The following is a 14,925-nucleotide window of genomic DNA, read 5'->3' on the forward strand; positions in this document are numbered from 1 at the left end:
TAAAGAATGGACCAATATCTCACTAAACACAGATCAGGACTTGTATGACAACACTTCAACAATGACTGATGCTGACTGGAAAGGCAAAGCGCCCCACTTCTTATTTAGTCCATTCCAGCCATGACAATAAGTGGTTAGAAAATAGATGGGATGGATGTATATATGTGTGCTTGAGCATGCCATCCAGTGGTTGGACCATACAAACACCAAATGTTTTTCTAACTTAATAGCTTGTTAATTTACCATTCAAATTACAACTGGTCAGTATAGCTTATTACACTTGTTAACACAATCAAGTCGTCAACATCTTATAGTGCATAATAAAACATTTGTTCTCTGTTTAACTTCAAGTATGTCTTATATGCATCTGGATGTCTAGTATTGGATTTATGGGTTTGTGTCGTCGTTTAAAAGAAAAACAATAGAATATTCGTTTGACTCCCAATAATAATCTCACAACAATTTCAAACCGGAGGTTATTTTAATTGCGAATTCTGACGTCCGCATATTTAAAAGCCATTTGGAGCCTAAATAATTCTTTCGCGCCATTATTCAGTGTTCAGCTCTGTGATTAAACAAACAGATCGCCTGCCAGTCAGCTGGCGGCCCCTTCGGCGGTCGGAGAGCTTCTCCTCGGTGGACTGAGCGGCTTTTTCCGGGCCTGAGATGCCGGCTTAGACTTTGTTAACTTCCGTAGCCCCTCCTCCGCACGCTTCCTGTCCGCTCCCTCGGCTGCCTAGAGCTGAACACGGTGGCTTTATCCGTATTTGTATGTTATGATGGGTACTTTGTAGCGTCTTTATAAGAACCTTTAACCAGCTGAAGATCGAAATAACAATCTGGACATTTTACTTTAACTCGATCCGGTGCCATCTCCTTGTTTTTCCCCGCTGAAGTAAGTAGTCTGACTTATCTAAAGAGAGTTTTACTGGTGGTGGTTCTTCCTACCTCATGTATGTCTTCAAATATCTGAAATCAGGTATGCATGAACCGATATGCACCAGGGAATAATAAAGGGGGTGTTCGGAGTGGCTCGGTGGCCAACCTACAATAGAATAAGCTATTGATTATGGTAGGAGATATGCTCTCCTGCTACACTGTGTAGGCTAGGGGCACCGAGCTTTAATCTCTATGTTCGGGATATCATCTCGCTGATCATTTTAATCACTGTTTAGTTAATTAATTAGTTATTATAATGTTGCATGCATCACTGGAGATGAGAAAGTGTTAGCCCAGCGCCTCGGCTTGTGTAGGGGCTGCTTTGTTTGTCCGCCTGGGCGCCCCGGTGATGTTGAGGGTTTCCCCAAAGTAACACTCGCAGGTAGCTCACCAGCTCCCATTAGGAACCTGTTTCGGGAAAACGGGTCCTTTGGGTCGAGTCACTGCTTTCCTAGTATTTTATTAAGCCGGTATATCTGAACGTTGGTAAACGAAACGTACAATAATACTATGTGAAATTAATGACAAAAGCTTACTGCATATTAAATGGTATGCTCCCAGTGAAACGCGCTGAATATCACGTCTCACGTAAAGATTTTAATTAGTTTTAACTGTGAATGTGATTCGGATGAGAGCATCGATCAAGCATTACGAACCTTATATTTCTAATATTTCATCAGAGGATCGGCATGTCAATTTGGGAGGGATACCCAGATCCGTCGCTCCAGGGGGCCCTGCTCAAACGGGAAACCTGCCTAGATAATGATAGATTAAATAATTATATTAAATTATTTTTCTTCCATTCACTGTATATAGCTACATTTAATCTGAACACAATATTTTGACTAAATATTAGCAGAGGCGCAGCAACAGGACAGGCAGGGCAAGTAATGGCCTGAGGCCCCGAGCTGGGAGGGGGCCCCCCAGGACCTGGGAGGGGAGCTGGGAGGGGGCCCCCCAGGGCGGCTGACTGGGTTGCCTACTCTCACGCACCGGCCGTGACACTCACGCTTTCAGACTCTCAGTCTTATTGTAAATCTGTATTACAGTAAAATCCCGTTATAATGGACTTGCTTTTAACGGAATATCTTCTATAACGGACGAGGTCCGCTGGTCCAGGCCGGGCGCCTTTAAGAACATGCAAAAAAAGCATCGGATATAGCGGACTCGCATGTAACGGAATTTCGCTTATAACGGACAAACAGTTTGGTCCCAGGGCCGCTTTTAGCTGTAGTTTTGTTCGGCTATAACGGACATGCAGCTCCGCCTACAAAGCGTTTGGCGTGCCAGTGATATCCAGCGCAGATACGTAGGCATGATTATCAATAGTCACGCATCTGGTCAGGTAAAGTTGGATTACTACATGTACAATATAATAATCTATACCACAAGTGTGTCTGGTGGGGTGTGGCATGAGTAAATGGGGTTCTGTAGTTGTGTTCTGGGCATACAGCAACTCTGGATATAACGGACTTTGGTAATAACCGACTGTTTTGCCAGGTCCCTTGAAGTCCGTTATAAGATGATTTTACTGTATTGCATTATAAACCTAAAATTAGCTACATCAAAGACGTTGGGGTAGTTTGCCAGCCCTACAGACTAGTTACAAGGTAATAAAACGATTACATATATGTAAATATGTGTGCAGGCCACCAACCCAAACTGTTCAACATCATGGGAGCTTTAGGAAACAGCCGCAGAGGTGGAAGATCACCACCCCTCCTGATAGGTGCTTTCATCACTTGCATCATCGTGCTGGGTTTCAACTATTGGCTGTCGAATTCACGGAACCAGGAGCTGCAGGTGAGTATTAAGCTGAGGCCGTTTTGGTGACAGTTACGTACGGTGTTGGTGATGGTCATTGTCGTGAACTGTCTGAATAATTTGCTGATTATTAGTTCTGGAAAACCATGCAATGTGGTTTTGAGTGAATTTTTTTGAAGATTTCGAGGGTGTAGTGCCTCTTAGAGCTACACACAGGTTGGAAAGGTAGCCTACACATATTTGCCGTGTACAGATTGGTACATCAATATTAGTTCAGTATGCACAATGAAATTATTGACTGAATTATTGAATGAATTAATTGCATTTGTGAATGGCCGGAAGAGTACTCAATTTTCATACTTAAGTAACTTGAGTGAAAGTAAAAGTCAATAAAATACTACTCCAAAATACTTGGTTTTAAAAGTACCGCACATCCAAATCTATTGATCTTACAAAAAGCAGCCTATTCTTTAAAATTCACCCAAGACAGATTTGAATATAGCATTGTAAGTTACACCAGAGGAAAATGGGATATTCTCCTTTTCTTCAGAATAAGCAGTTGTGAATGAACCGACAAAATTGCTCATCTTCCACTACAGAAAATTGCTAATCTTTCATTGCAATCATCTCCATTATTTTAGTAGTTGTCTTTAGCTCTGGTGCTGCTGACTATGAACATTGATAAAGTTAAAATATCAGCCAGCAAAATTGGTATGTTGATCAATATATTTTGCATCTTTATCAAGCTGTCATGATTACTTGATTCACCTTGATTATTTGATCATTAAAAAGCATCAATTAAAGCTTTCCTCCTCAATTAATTGACAGTATGGCAGAAGGTACAAGATGAGGGCCCAAGTAAAGAGTGAATGTGAATGAGAATGCCGATGTTCGTCAGTATTGCAAAGCAGAACAAGAATATCACCACGTCACAACTACAAAGCAAATACAGTGGTACCTCAGAACTCGAATTTAATCCATTCTGAACTCTGGATCTAATCTTAAAACGTTCGAGTTGTGATCGAATTTTCCCCATAAGAAATAATGGAAAACCAATTAATTGCTTCCCGGCCCCAAAAAATGTACACCTAAATATGTTTTTTTAGCATTTAAACACAAAATGAACCGGATAAAACAAGAAGAGCATATACTGTACTAAGCACATCTAAGCACATTTATCAAAACAGAAATTTGTAAAGTAAGAAAGTAAATGTATCCAAACAATGTGTCCTGCTCCGACTGTCCGCTCCTTCCGTGTGCCACGCCCCCTCGTTAACCGCATGTGGAATCCCCCTGCAATCAGCTGTTTCTGGTTGTTGTCATTAGTCCTCTGTATTTCGTCCACGTTTCAGTTTGTTTCCCCAGTCCGGTCATTGTATTGTCCGTGTGCATTTTGCCTGCCTTACCTGTAATTAAACCCCGTATTCCCCGATACCATGACATCTGCGCCTTTGTCTCCGTTCTGTCCCTGATCGGCAAAACAATATTATTATAATTAAACGTATTAATGGTTTATTAATATTAAAATGATGATTAAATGATCTTTATTTTTAAATATATTTTATTATATAATAATTACTGTTACTGTCTATCATTGTCTAAATGTATTTTTACTGTCTAAATTTATGTATTCAGGTAGTGTAAACATGCACGATGCTATCACAGCGAATGCGAGGCTGAGACTGAAGTCTTACCCTTTGTTTCCGCTGAGAGACGTGCTGCGTGACTCATTTCCCCGCGCGTACAAGTTATCTTAGGTCGACATTCACGGTTTGACTTCTGAGATTCAAATCGGGCTGTAGGTCATTTTTTTTCGAACTGGTTGGTTTGAATTTTAAGAAATCCTAGTTCTAATGAGTTCGAGAACTGAGGTACCACTGTACATCTTAAAAGAAGACATTTGGGGTTGATGGATTCACCCAATAATGCGAGATTAGATATATCGTAGATATGTCCCATTTAACCTCTGTTACCCCTACTTGTAAAGGTTACCCCATCGCTTAGCCACATCATTGTACATAATTCAGTACACAATAACCAATTAACTTTTATTATGTTTTAACTAGGGCTGTCAAAATTAACGGGTTAACGCGGATTAATCCATCATCATGATTAATCTGATTAAAATTTTTAACGCAATTAACCCATCTGCAGTGCAGAATGATTCAAAATCACTGAAATGTCTCTGTCAACCCATTTCGGGTAGTTTTAGTGCGTTCCATTTCCCCTCGGAACTTGTATTCCGAGTCGGATTGCGGAGTTTTGAAGCCGGAAGTGACTACATGCGCTCCCGTTTCTCTGCTCTTGGTGTTTCTCGGACATCCGAGAAATATCTCGGAGCAGCACAGAGGATCCCGAGTTCAGAATCCAAGATGGCTGCGCACTTTATCAACAGAAGTGAAAGTTGTAGTCTTATACTGTTTAAGCACTACTTCTCATTTGTGGCTCATTAAATCGGTCGCACACGCTATACCGTCCAACTTATCTGTGGATGTGTTGCTACAGAGTTTTATATGTAAAGCACCGCACGTAATGTGTTATCAACTGATATTGCTAACAATGGCAATTAACCGGGCTAGAATTGGACTTCATGATTAGTTGGATTATTTGTCGGATTTACGGTAGTTTGTGCTAATTGTAAGCGAATGAAGATAAAGACCATTTAAACTGAGGTACCTTAAATCCGACAAGTTGTCCGGCTAAGCAAAAAATCTTGCTTTTTGATATGGGTCCATGGTATTGCACTTCTGTGGCAGATGGAATGCATCCGACTCATGTTCAAGATGTTCAATAAACATGTTAAGTGCATATATATTCCCTTTTTTCTTGAGTCTGTTTGCTCATGCAAAATTAAATGTGATTAATATAGATTAAAAATGAATGATATTTAATCATGATTAATCAAAATTAATCCACAGGAACCCTGTGATTAATCTGATTAAAAAAAATTTATCATTTGACAGCACTAGTTTTAACGTATTGCGTGTTTTGAATAGGCTGAATGAGAGTAGAAAAAGATAGCATTGCGATATTTAGAAGTTGAAAATGAACTATAAACCCAAATGTAGAACTTATCTACCTTTAACTTATCTGCCAACAGAGTCCATCAAATAACTCGTTGTTGCCGAGAGTGGCGCCAACAGACAGAAAGCAGTGCCGACAAATTGCCTTCTGCCGTAACAGCATTTGTGTTTAGGCTTAATAGTTCATACTATAATTTAGCAGTTTTTGATAGAGGTTCATGTGGACATTTTTGTCTTGGTAGAGCTTTGTTAGGTGATTGATAGCCCACTTTTCATAAAACTCATAAAATATTAGGGCTTTCATGCAGTTAATGAATAATGAACAAATTTGCAACTAATGTTGTGGAAACACATTAAACGGTATTCTCACATTATCCAGAGGTCACACATACAGTCTAAAGACTTGCAAAGTTGGGTAGGTATTTGTTAACCTGTGTCAGTAAAACAACATTTAATGTCTAACATGTCCAACATGTCCTTAGATATAGATTATTGATGTTACTGCTGTTAAATGTATATCGTATTTTATTCCACAGAATTAGTTCACTGAAGCTACTCTAGGGTGTATTGGAAACTTTTAAAACATATATTCAGCACCCATGGCAAGGTATCCGGTGCAGAATGTGCAAGTCCCTACTGATAATGGCTAATCATATTATAAGCAAATGAAGAAAAATGGAAGGATTCCCAAGAATGTTGAGGGCTTAACCGCAAATGCTCAGAGAAGTGTGTTCAGCTAGGCAGGGGCCCATCCTTAGCCTCTACACCAGCAATAAACCTGCGACAAACAGCAGTAAATCTAATAAATCTACAATTTCTGATGCAGAAAGGACATTCAGTCTGCCCTGAATCGCTAACCCCCCCCACCTTCAGCCCGGCTGCATTCTTAGCCACATGTCATCCGTTAAAAAACAGAAGAAAAAAAACACAAACTAGTCTGAACCTGATTCTTGATCTCTACACCAACCCGGACAGCTAGGGTTGAGTGTTTCAGTGGCCTGTCTATTGGTTAGCTAGAAAACTTGTCGGACTTAAGGTGCTCCAGTTTAGATGGATTCTACCTTCCTTCACTTACATTTAGCCCAGACTACCTTAAATAAGATGTTTTCTTAACCCAAAAATCCAACTTAGTGACATAGACTCCTCTTCCCTTCATGTGGCATGTGAGGGGCATAATTTAGGATAATGCCCAGACATCACTGTGTTCCCAGTGTAATTAAAATTTTGAATCCAGATTTTTTTTATTTTTTTTTTCCCAGCGGCAATTTCTAAAGGCAAAAACAAAACTTATCCTTTACTGCCTGTTCATTAATAGCTTCCCGCTCAAGCCAACAATATAAGTTGCACAGAAATGATTAAACTAGTCTTAATAGTTCTGACGTCACCCATTGCTGTGCAAATGCCAGACGTTATTACTATGGTGGAACCCAAACAGCCCGGGTAACTTGCTCGGGGATTCAACGACAGGCCCTGTCAGTGGCGGAAGTTTGCTTCAGGTGCTGCTTTGTTTCCCAAACAGACAAAGCTCTACGAACTGCAGGCCAAAGCGCGGCATATGTCTGTGGAGTTGGGGGCGGTGGAGCAGAAGAAGAAGGAGTTCCAGGAGGAGCTTCAGAGGCAGAATGAGCTGATAGGCCGCATTGAGGCCCAGCACATCAACAGATTGGAGGTGGCCACTGCAGCCTGGAGGCAAGAGAAGGTACTGCAGGGGGCAGACGCATTGGACCCATTCGCTCTGGGCATTATTGATTCAGCTGCATTGTTTTATTGCAGCCCGAGGACTGATCTCTGGTAGAAAAGGTTGGGGATGCTGGTGGTTTATAAAAGATGCTGATGTTCTGTGACTCTTGCGGAGAAAAGGCAGGAATAGGTACAGTGAGATCTTGGTAAGCATTTCTGATTCATTCAGAGTTGTCTTGTTGCTGGGACTTTCTGTACTTTTGGAAACTGTAGTGACTCATTTCTGGGAGGCCCTCTTTCTAAACTGTCTGCAAGGATTAAATAACACAAACGGTGTGTGAAAGCTCAGGGGCATTTAACCAAGCCTTGATATTTCCCATAATGCGTTAGGCCGATGTTGTTGCCAGCGTACATCTATGCCACTTCTCCATTAATCCATCGATGTTCCTGCTTACGGCAAGACTCAGGAACCTTTGTTAAATGCAGCCAGCAGGATCTGCAATTTCTGGGGCATGAAGGACGTTCCATGCCACTATGAATCTCTAACCCGTCCTGTCACGCCTGGCTGTATGTTCAACCACATGCCATCTGTCCAAAAAAATCAGTTACAGCATTCCAGTCCAAACGTGCTGTTAATCTTTTGCTTTTGTGCAGCAGGTCGGCTGCAAGCCAGCAGTAGATCGGTGTGTCACCCAGTGGTCTTAAAAACTGCTGTTAGGTTTTCCTTGGCTACTGGAGCAATGTAATGGTTCCATCATACATGGACTGTGGGTGCTAGAGACGGTCGTGCAACAAATACAGTGGTTAATTCAGCCGCAAAGAAATGAGCCTTAATTATTCAACTCATTAAGAATACATTTAATGTAGACCCCCCATGTCCCCAAGGCTGTAACGGCTGTTTATCTTCTACTTATTTACATCAGAATCATGCTCTGTGTACCTGGCTGCCCAATTCCCAGTTGTGGTGTGTTGCTATGGTAACTGTTGTTGGGGAGAAAAACGACTACCGGGCCAGTGAATGGGTACAAACTGCTGTCTGCATTTGTAATTACATACAATTTGGGGGTGTCTCTCCTTTTAGAAGAATTATGGTTATAAAACGAGGAGATCAGCTTCACTTCCTTTTATCGCAGGGTGTAATATTTGCTGAATATCCTCTGAAACATCAGTGTCGTTTACTGAGGATTAGCTATGTAAACATTTCAATTCTGAATTGTTTTCTATGGCCTGCAGTCTTGTGCTAGATCCTGCTTATGAGGACCTGGTAGTTGTTAGAAAGTTTAATCTGTTCCAGCTAATAATAATGATGAAAAGGAAATTGTACTTGTATTATCTAGCCACAGCACTCAGTATTGGTTTAGTTTTGGTCTGAGTTTTGTTCCTCTCAAAGAATTGTAGATTATCTCCCAACTTGAAGAATTGAGAATACTGTTTCTTTAAGTGTGGTCCGGTGTCTTATTGACATTGAAAATTCTCCCTTTTCCATCTTGATTCAAATGTCATCCTCCAGCACTTGGTGCAAATGGCAAAAAAACATGACAGTTATTGCATTATTGCTCTTTTGCCAGTACTCCTTTATTTATCTTTGATATTTACTTATAATTTTTCCTACAAACCACTCTGCTGCTTCCATAATTGCCCACCCTCCATTGTCCTATCTGGCCATGCACATTATGTATATATGTAGCACTGTGATCCCGCGGATGTTATTTTGTGTCTTAGTGACTTTAGTGTAAATAATATGGTGTGACAATAAAGCCCTACTTGACGTGACTAAATCCAGTCCCCTCCCATTATTGCTGTTGTTTTCTTGTAGGCGGCTGCTATTAGTCAAAGTAGTCAATGATGTCGACGCTGAAAATCCTTCGATGTCAGTATTTTAAATCAACGCTTAATTTTTCTTATTTTAATGAAATTACCATTATGATTTCTAAAATGCTAGAATTCATTATAACACGTTTTCCTTTAATATTACTATGTAATTATGGGAGTAGTGCAAATAATCACATAACAAAATGTTGGTTTTACACTGTGCTGAGTTCGATGGCATACTGCATGGGCACCAGCACTATGCACGAGCGCCTGAAGAGAAAACACACAGGTGCTATTCCGGACCCCCAGAATAAGCAAAACCACCGTAAAGGCTCTCTTTTCGTGTTTATCAAATTACCATTAGTATGGAGAGCGTTTTAATATCTTCTGTCCTTGTAGCTGCTAAAAACACTTATTATTAAAGCCATAAAGTTTTCTGCCTTCTACCTTCGAATCTACATTGAATAAGTGTTTTTGAAAATGTTTAGGCTAAAATCTGGACTTATTGTATGTGGATTGACGGTGCCAGTGGTGTTCGTGTGCATTGGGCTTGTTGGGACCAGTGTTGTTATTGTAAAACTGAAACGAAAACAGACAATGAAGAAAATAATTAAAATGAGCTATATTTACAAAAAGAAAACGTGACGACTTTATTCTGCAAAATGTACCGCCACACCGCCACCATCTTTGTAGCTTGTGTAACCACAGTACTGTATCTCCTCTTTTAATAGATGTCGCGGCTGCTGATCTGTCCCTCCCTACACTGCGACCTCAGTTCTAATCGCTTGTGTTGCATGTGGCTCCGCTAACTGAATTTAATAAGCATGAGCATATGCTGAATTTATACAGATTACTGACTTTTGGGCTTAACAGTCCGCTTCTCGTTAATATTTTAGGCATACTACTAATTTGTTTATCAAATTGTGGCCGAAAAGCCGGCGTCCATCATATAAAGCTGTGAGAGTGTTTGCTGTAATTCTGTAGCTACAGCTTTGGTATTGAGGTTTTCACAAGCAAATAATGCCCCCCGCTCTGGAATTAATCCTGGATTTTTTTTTTCCCCAGGAGGACCTGCTTTTCAACATCTCCTCCAGCGCTAAGACAATCCAGAGCCAGAAAAGTAAGACCCGTGACCCTTTGTGCCTGCCGTTCTGAATGCTGGTTAGACAAATGCCCTCTGAGTTCACTTGGCTCAGTGTCATGTTTCTCTCTCCACAGGTGAATATAACACTCTGACTGAAAATCTGGAGAAACTGCAGAAGGAATTCCAAGACTGCCAGAGAAATAAAAGCACCATGGATAAAAAACTGTCCGACGATCTGTGAGTGAGCCTGGACCACACCGGTAGCCCGTTCTCTGCTCGTCTGGGCCCTTGAGGGCTGCAGATTTCTGGGGAAACCGTATACGGGGGTCAGAAAGGCTCAGGATGGGTGACTCATTGCCAGTGTGCTAAGATGGGAGGTGGAATATGAACCTATCATTTATGTATCAATTTTTTTTAGCTTCCCTTTCACTCAGAACCTTGGAATCATGGTAACCCCCCTCCCCCTTTACGGTGACCATGTCTCTGACTCTGTGCTGACCGCACTGTGTTTGATCGGCCAGGACGCAGTGTAAAAGCCGGCTTGAGGAGGAGTGTGTGGCAAAGGAGGTGCCAGCCAGGCCGGAGGCTGCGGAGGCAGTGAAGGAGACCCCGGCCCCCCAGGGCCACCTGCAGGTAGCTCCTGTTGTCCGTTGCTGCTCTAGATCACCCCCTCCACCCACTGGTACCTCATGCTTAGGTTCTGCCCATACCTGAAACATGTGAGAGCGTGACTTGCCTGCCTTTGTGCAGATGGGCAGTTTAATTCCATCCTGTGTGTATCACTTACAGTTTAAACGGTTGTTTCATACCATCATATGCTGCCAAATGAGTTTTAGTACCCAAGATCAATGCTGTATATCACTGTCCTTCAGGACCACCCCCCCAAACACACACTGCGATAATTGTGAGACTTCTTTAGGATTTTTCTATTTGCTTTTTTTAGCGTCTTATGCATGGCGCTATTTGTGTGATGTAATTCACACTGTGTTCAAGTAATTAGAATGGGTCTATGTTGTCGTCTGTTTCTGGCACTAAGTTGTTTTGTGTTCCCTTCCCACCTAGGCCTCCCCTGGTTTCACAAAAGCTAAAATGATTAAGGGAGCACAGCAAGGGCTGGTGGAGAGAACGGGCCAGGATGACTTGAAGAAGCAGTCAATCCAGGAGCAGACAGACGTCCAAGTCTCCAAGCAGACCAAGCCAAATCCGACAGAGCTGGACGCCGACCACGTTGTGGACCATGGTAAACAACGAGTTCCTTGTTTGCAGGATGACTTTATGCCGTTTTGCCTCTTTCCTTTATGTCATGCTGCTGATTAGCTGCAGCATTTCCCCTGAATTTTACATAAGGCTGTAGAGAAATGCCACACCAGAGAGTGGCACAAGTGTAACAAAAGTACTGTTGATCGATCCCAGGGTGGTGGTGGCTCTGAGACGCTGTACGTGTCTCTTCCATCGCTATGTAACACTGTTCAAATACGCTAAGAAGGTTGACACGCACCACAGTAACACTTTGATACTGTCACTCTATTTCCAAAAGAATATTTGTTGATTCCTAGTCGATTCATTCAATGTTTTAGATGCATCCCAGTCTGAGAAGGACACCATTACATACAACAAGCCGGCTCCTGCCAGGCCAGAGGACAAGGCGAAGGACAGGACTCCTCAGGAGAATGTGGTGGGCGTGGAGCTCGAGAAAAAGGACCCTAAAACCAATGACACAGAAACAAACAAGCCGCAGGTCCTGGATGTGCATACAGCGGACCTTACATCTGATGGTGAGACCCCCGTCCCCTTTAATGTACCGTTCCAAAGTCTCATGTGAGTAGGAAACTGCTGTAGGACCCAGAAAAGCCACAACATCATAACATCTCAGCTTCTACCTTTGATTACATTACACACTACAATACTGCACATTACCCAATATTACACAATGTATACTTCTTAAATTAAGTCTTTCTGTATACCTGTATATGGTGGAGATGACAATAAAGTTCATTTTGACTTTGACTTTGATCTTACTATTGGGTGAAGAAACATCACCACTCTAAAAATGATGTCATTTCCTGGTTTTGGCCCCCAGCTGTGGAGAACGGAAGGATGAACAAGGAAGATGATGGAATGTATTACGAGGTGGATCCCAGTGCTGGCATGAGGGATATGGATGCCCAGCTCCCTGGGAATACAGGTAGGGCCATCTCCTGGGGGGATATTCCTTTTGGCTGCTGGGGGTCCTCGCCAGATCTCGGGGAAAATGGGCTCTCCTCCCAATCCCAGGTAAAGAACCGGGTCGCCTAGAGCACGAAATGGATGAGATGCTGGCAGAGTACGACGGCAATGACGATAATGAAGGTGAATTCGAGGCGGACAAGCAGGCTGAGCTGTCCGAGGTGAACGGATAAGGCAGTGAAGGATTTGCCCTCCTCAGGTATGCGGTGACTTGGTGGGTGAAGCCGTCCTTATGGCAGAAAAACCCACAGATTTTTTTGAAGTAGATCACTCCAGGAAACATGAATTTTTATGATCATTAAATAATGTGTTGCTACTGCAGGAGCAGTTGGGAATGCAGATTTGGGGGGGAGTGGGGGGGGGGGCTGGATCGTATTGAGTCGAAACGGGCAGCTGCTCCATCACATCGCAGTTCTGGATAAAGGCTCAAAATGGAAGAGAAGACAACCTGTAAAAAGAAGAGGACCTGCGTAGGACCTGTGCATTGCCTTCAATCTCCGGGCTGCCAACATGAATGTATTTTTAAAATATAGACAAAATTCAGTTTTTACTGCTTTTAACTATGAAGATGAGAAACTCTATTGTTTTAGAAAACACATTAGATATTTGTGGTCAATAGGATGTATAGAGAAACACAATGGAAAGAATATTGAATTTATCGTGAATTTATATAACTTCCATTTTTCTATGACTGCTCTTAGTAGCAGAAAGACGCCTTAATGTGTTCCAGTTATCAGCTGTACTCCTGCCTTTCTGTCATCGTTTATTTATTTAACTTGGTTGAGGTTAATTATGTGTTATTTTCATTAACACTTCATTTTGAAGGTTTTTTTCCTTTTTATTCTGCGGTCATAATGGATGTTCAGTGATTTCTGATTCAGAGATCTTTTATCTTTTTACAGAATCAAACTCATAGTTACATTTTAGCATCCAGCACCTGCTGTTTTGAGTTATGGCTTGAAAGAATGAGTTATTGCAGTGACTTCCAGCATGACGTTTACTGATGCTGGTAGCTGGTGATGTAGCAGCAGTATGCAGATTTTCAAGTTCTTTGAAAAAATATATATATGTGTATATATATATAGTGTGATAAATGAGATGGACCAGATTTTAGGCAGTTCTGTAGCCGTGACACATCACTGGAACGAAGGAATGGGGTGCAGTTCTATAGCCGTGACACATCACTGGAACGAAGGAATGGGGTGCAGTTCTATAGCCGTGACACATCACTGGAACGAAGGAATGGGGTGCAGTTCTATAGCTGTGACACATCACTGGAACGAAGGAATGGGGTGCAGTTCTATAGCCGTGACACATCACTGGAACGAAGGAATGTGGTGCAGTTCTGGTTACTATAGTGAAACTCTTGGAATGAAAGCGATCTTAATTCTGCTTCTTGGGGCTTTGCTGTCTTCCAGCAGAGACGTTCTTGAGCATTGCAGGGATCACGGGATGATTTCTACATTTAGATACTATTTTGGAAATCTTGTATCGTGTCTTTTCTTTTTGCTGAGAACTGGGGAAAAAAAGACTTGTCACAATGTCACTTTCTTCTAGTTTCAAGTCTATAAAATAAAATAGATGACTGATGATTTCTTTTGTTATTATATTGCCATGTTAAGACATGGCAGGAATAAAATACAAGTTGCAAGCATGTGACAGTTCATTTCTGCCATTCTTTGTCCTGCTGGAGTTCACCGGTCACCACTCAGGGGGGGAATTTGCTCACACACACCACTCCCCTCCTCACTTGCTCCATTTGCCCGAGCCACAGTCCTGGAACTATACGATAGTTCATGTGCAGAGTTTGACTGAGCAGGTTAATCTACGTGGGTAAAACCAGGCATTGCCAAAGGAGAAATGGGTTCTCAGATTGGGGTGACTCACTAGGGCTGATCTGAAGAAACAGAACAGACAGGGATTAAATTAGGGCATGTTGAATCCCATTAAAACTTCAGTAATCTGCCCTTCACAGACAAGCTCATAAGAACAAGTAGTGGGTGTAAAACATGGTTCAATTAAAAAAACTTTAAAACTTACTTTCCTTAGGATGAATGTAGTGTATATAAGAAGCATACACACCCCTGTTAAAATGGCAGGTTTTTTTGACTTGTGATTCAAGATAAAAATTAAATTTGTAAAATTTAACCTAATGGCAGAAGTCATCTTGTTTGGAAGATATATCGACATACCTTAAAAATAAAAATAAAAAACAATATACTCCCCAGCCCCAGACAAGGGTAAAAATTGTTGTGGGTGGGGGAGCAAAAGTGGTGGGTAAGCAGACAATCCATATCCATGCCCTCGGGAGAGATCAGAAGATTGGCTTGTTTTAGGACGAAAGGGTTTATTAGAAAATTAAATTGAAATTAAGTAAAAGATGGTGTCCTTAGTGGG

At 41.7% G+C, this 14,925-nt stretch overlaps 1 protein-coding gene across 2 annotated transcripts; it reads left to right on the forward strand.

Annotated features, from left to right (window-relative positions):
- The first annotated feature begins 605 nt into the window (after positions 1 to 605).
- Positions 606 to 14,182, forward strand: golm1 (golgi membrane protein 1). Of its 2 annotated transcripts, XM_023802978.2 has the most exons (11): positions 606 to 895; positions 2,588 to 2,742; positions 7,246 to 7,425; positions 10,284 to 10,338; positions 10,437 to 10,539; positions 10,824 to 10,935; positions 11,365 to 11,542; positions 11,880 to 12,077; positions 12,383 to 12,487; positions 12,577 to 12,727; positions 12,851 to 14,182. In XM_023802978.2, exons 2-10 carry the CDS (start codon positions 2,614 to 2,616, stop codon positions 12,699 to 12,701), a joined length of 1,185 nt encoding a protein of 394 aa, XP_023658746.2. In that variant the 5' UTR covers positions 606 to 895; positions 2,588 to 2,613; the 3' UTR covers positions 12,702 to 12,727; positions 12,851 to 14,182. The 2 variants fall into 2 exon arrangements, with proteins under 2 accessions (XP_023658746.2, XP_023658745.2); XM_023802977.2 differs by having other exon boundaries at positions 608 to 895; positions 12,577 to 14,182.
- The last annotated feature ends 743 nt before the right edge of the window (positions 14,183 to 14,925 follow it).

The sequence above is a fragment of the Paramormyrops kingsleyae genome, chromosome 2, assembly GCF_048594095.1.
Source record: "Paramormyrops kingsleyae isolate MSU_618 chromosome 2, PKINGS_0.4, whole genome shotgun sequence".
Classification (NCBI taxonomy): Eukaryota; Metazoa; Chordata; class Actinopteri; order Osteoglossiformes; family Mormyridae; genus Paramormyrops; species Paramormyrops kingsleyae.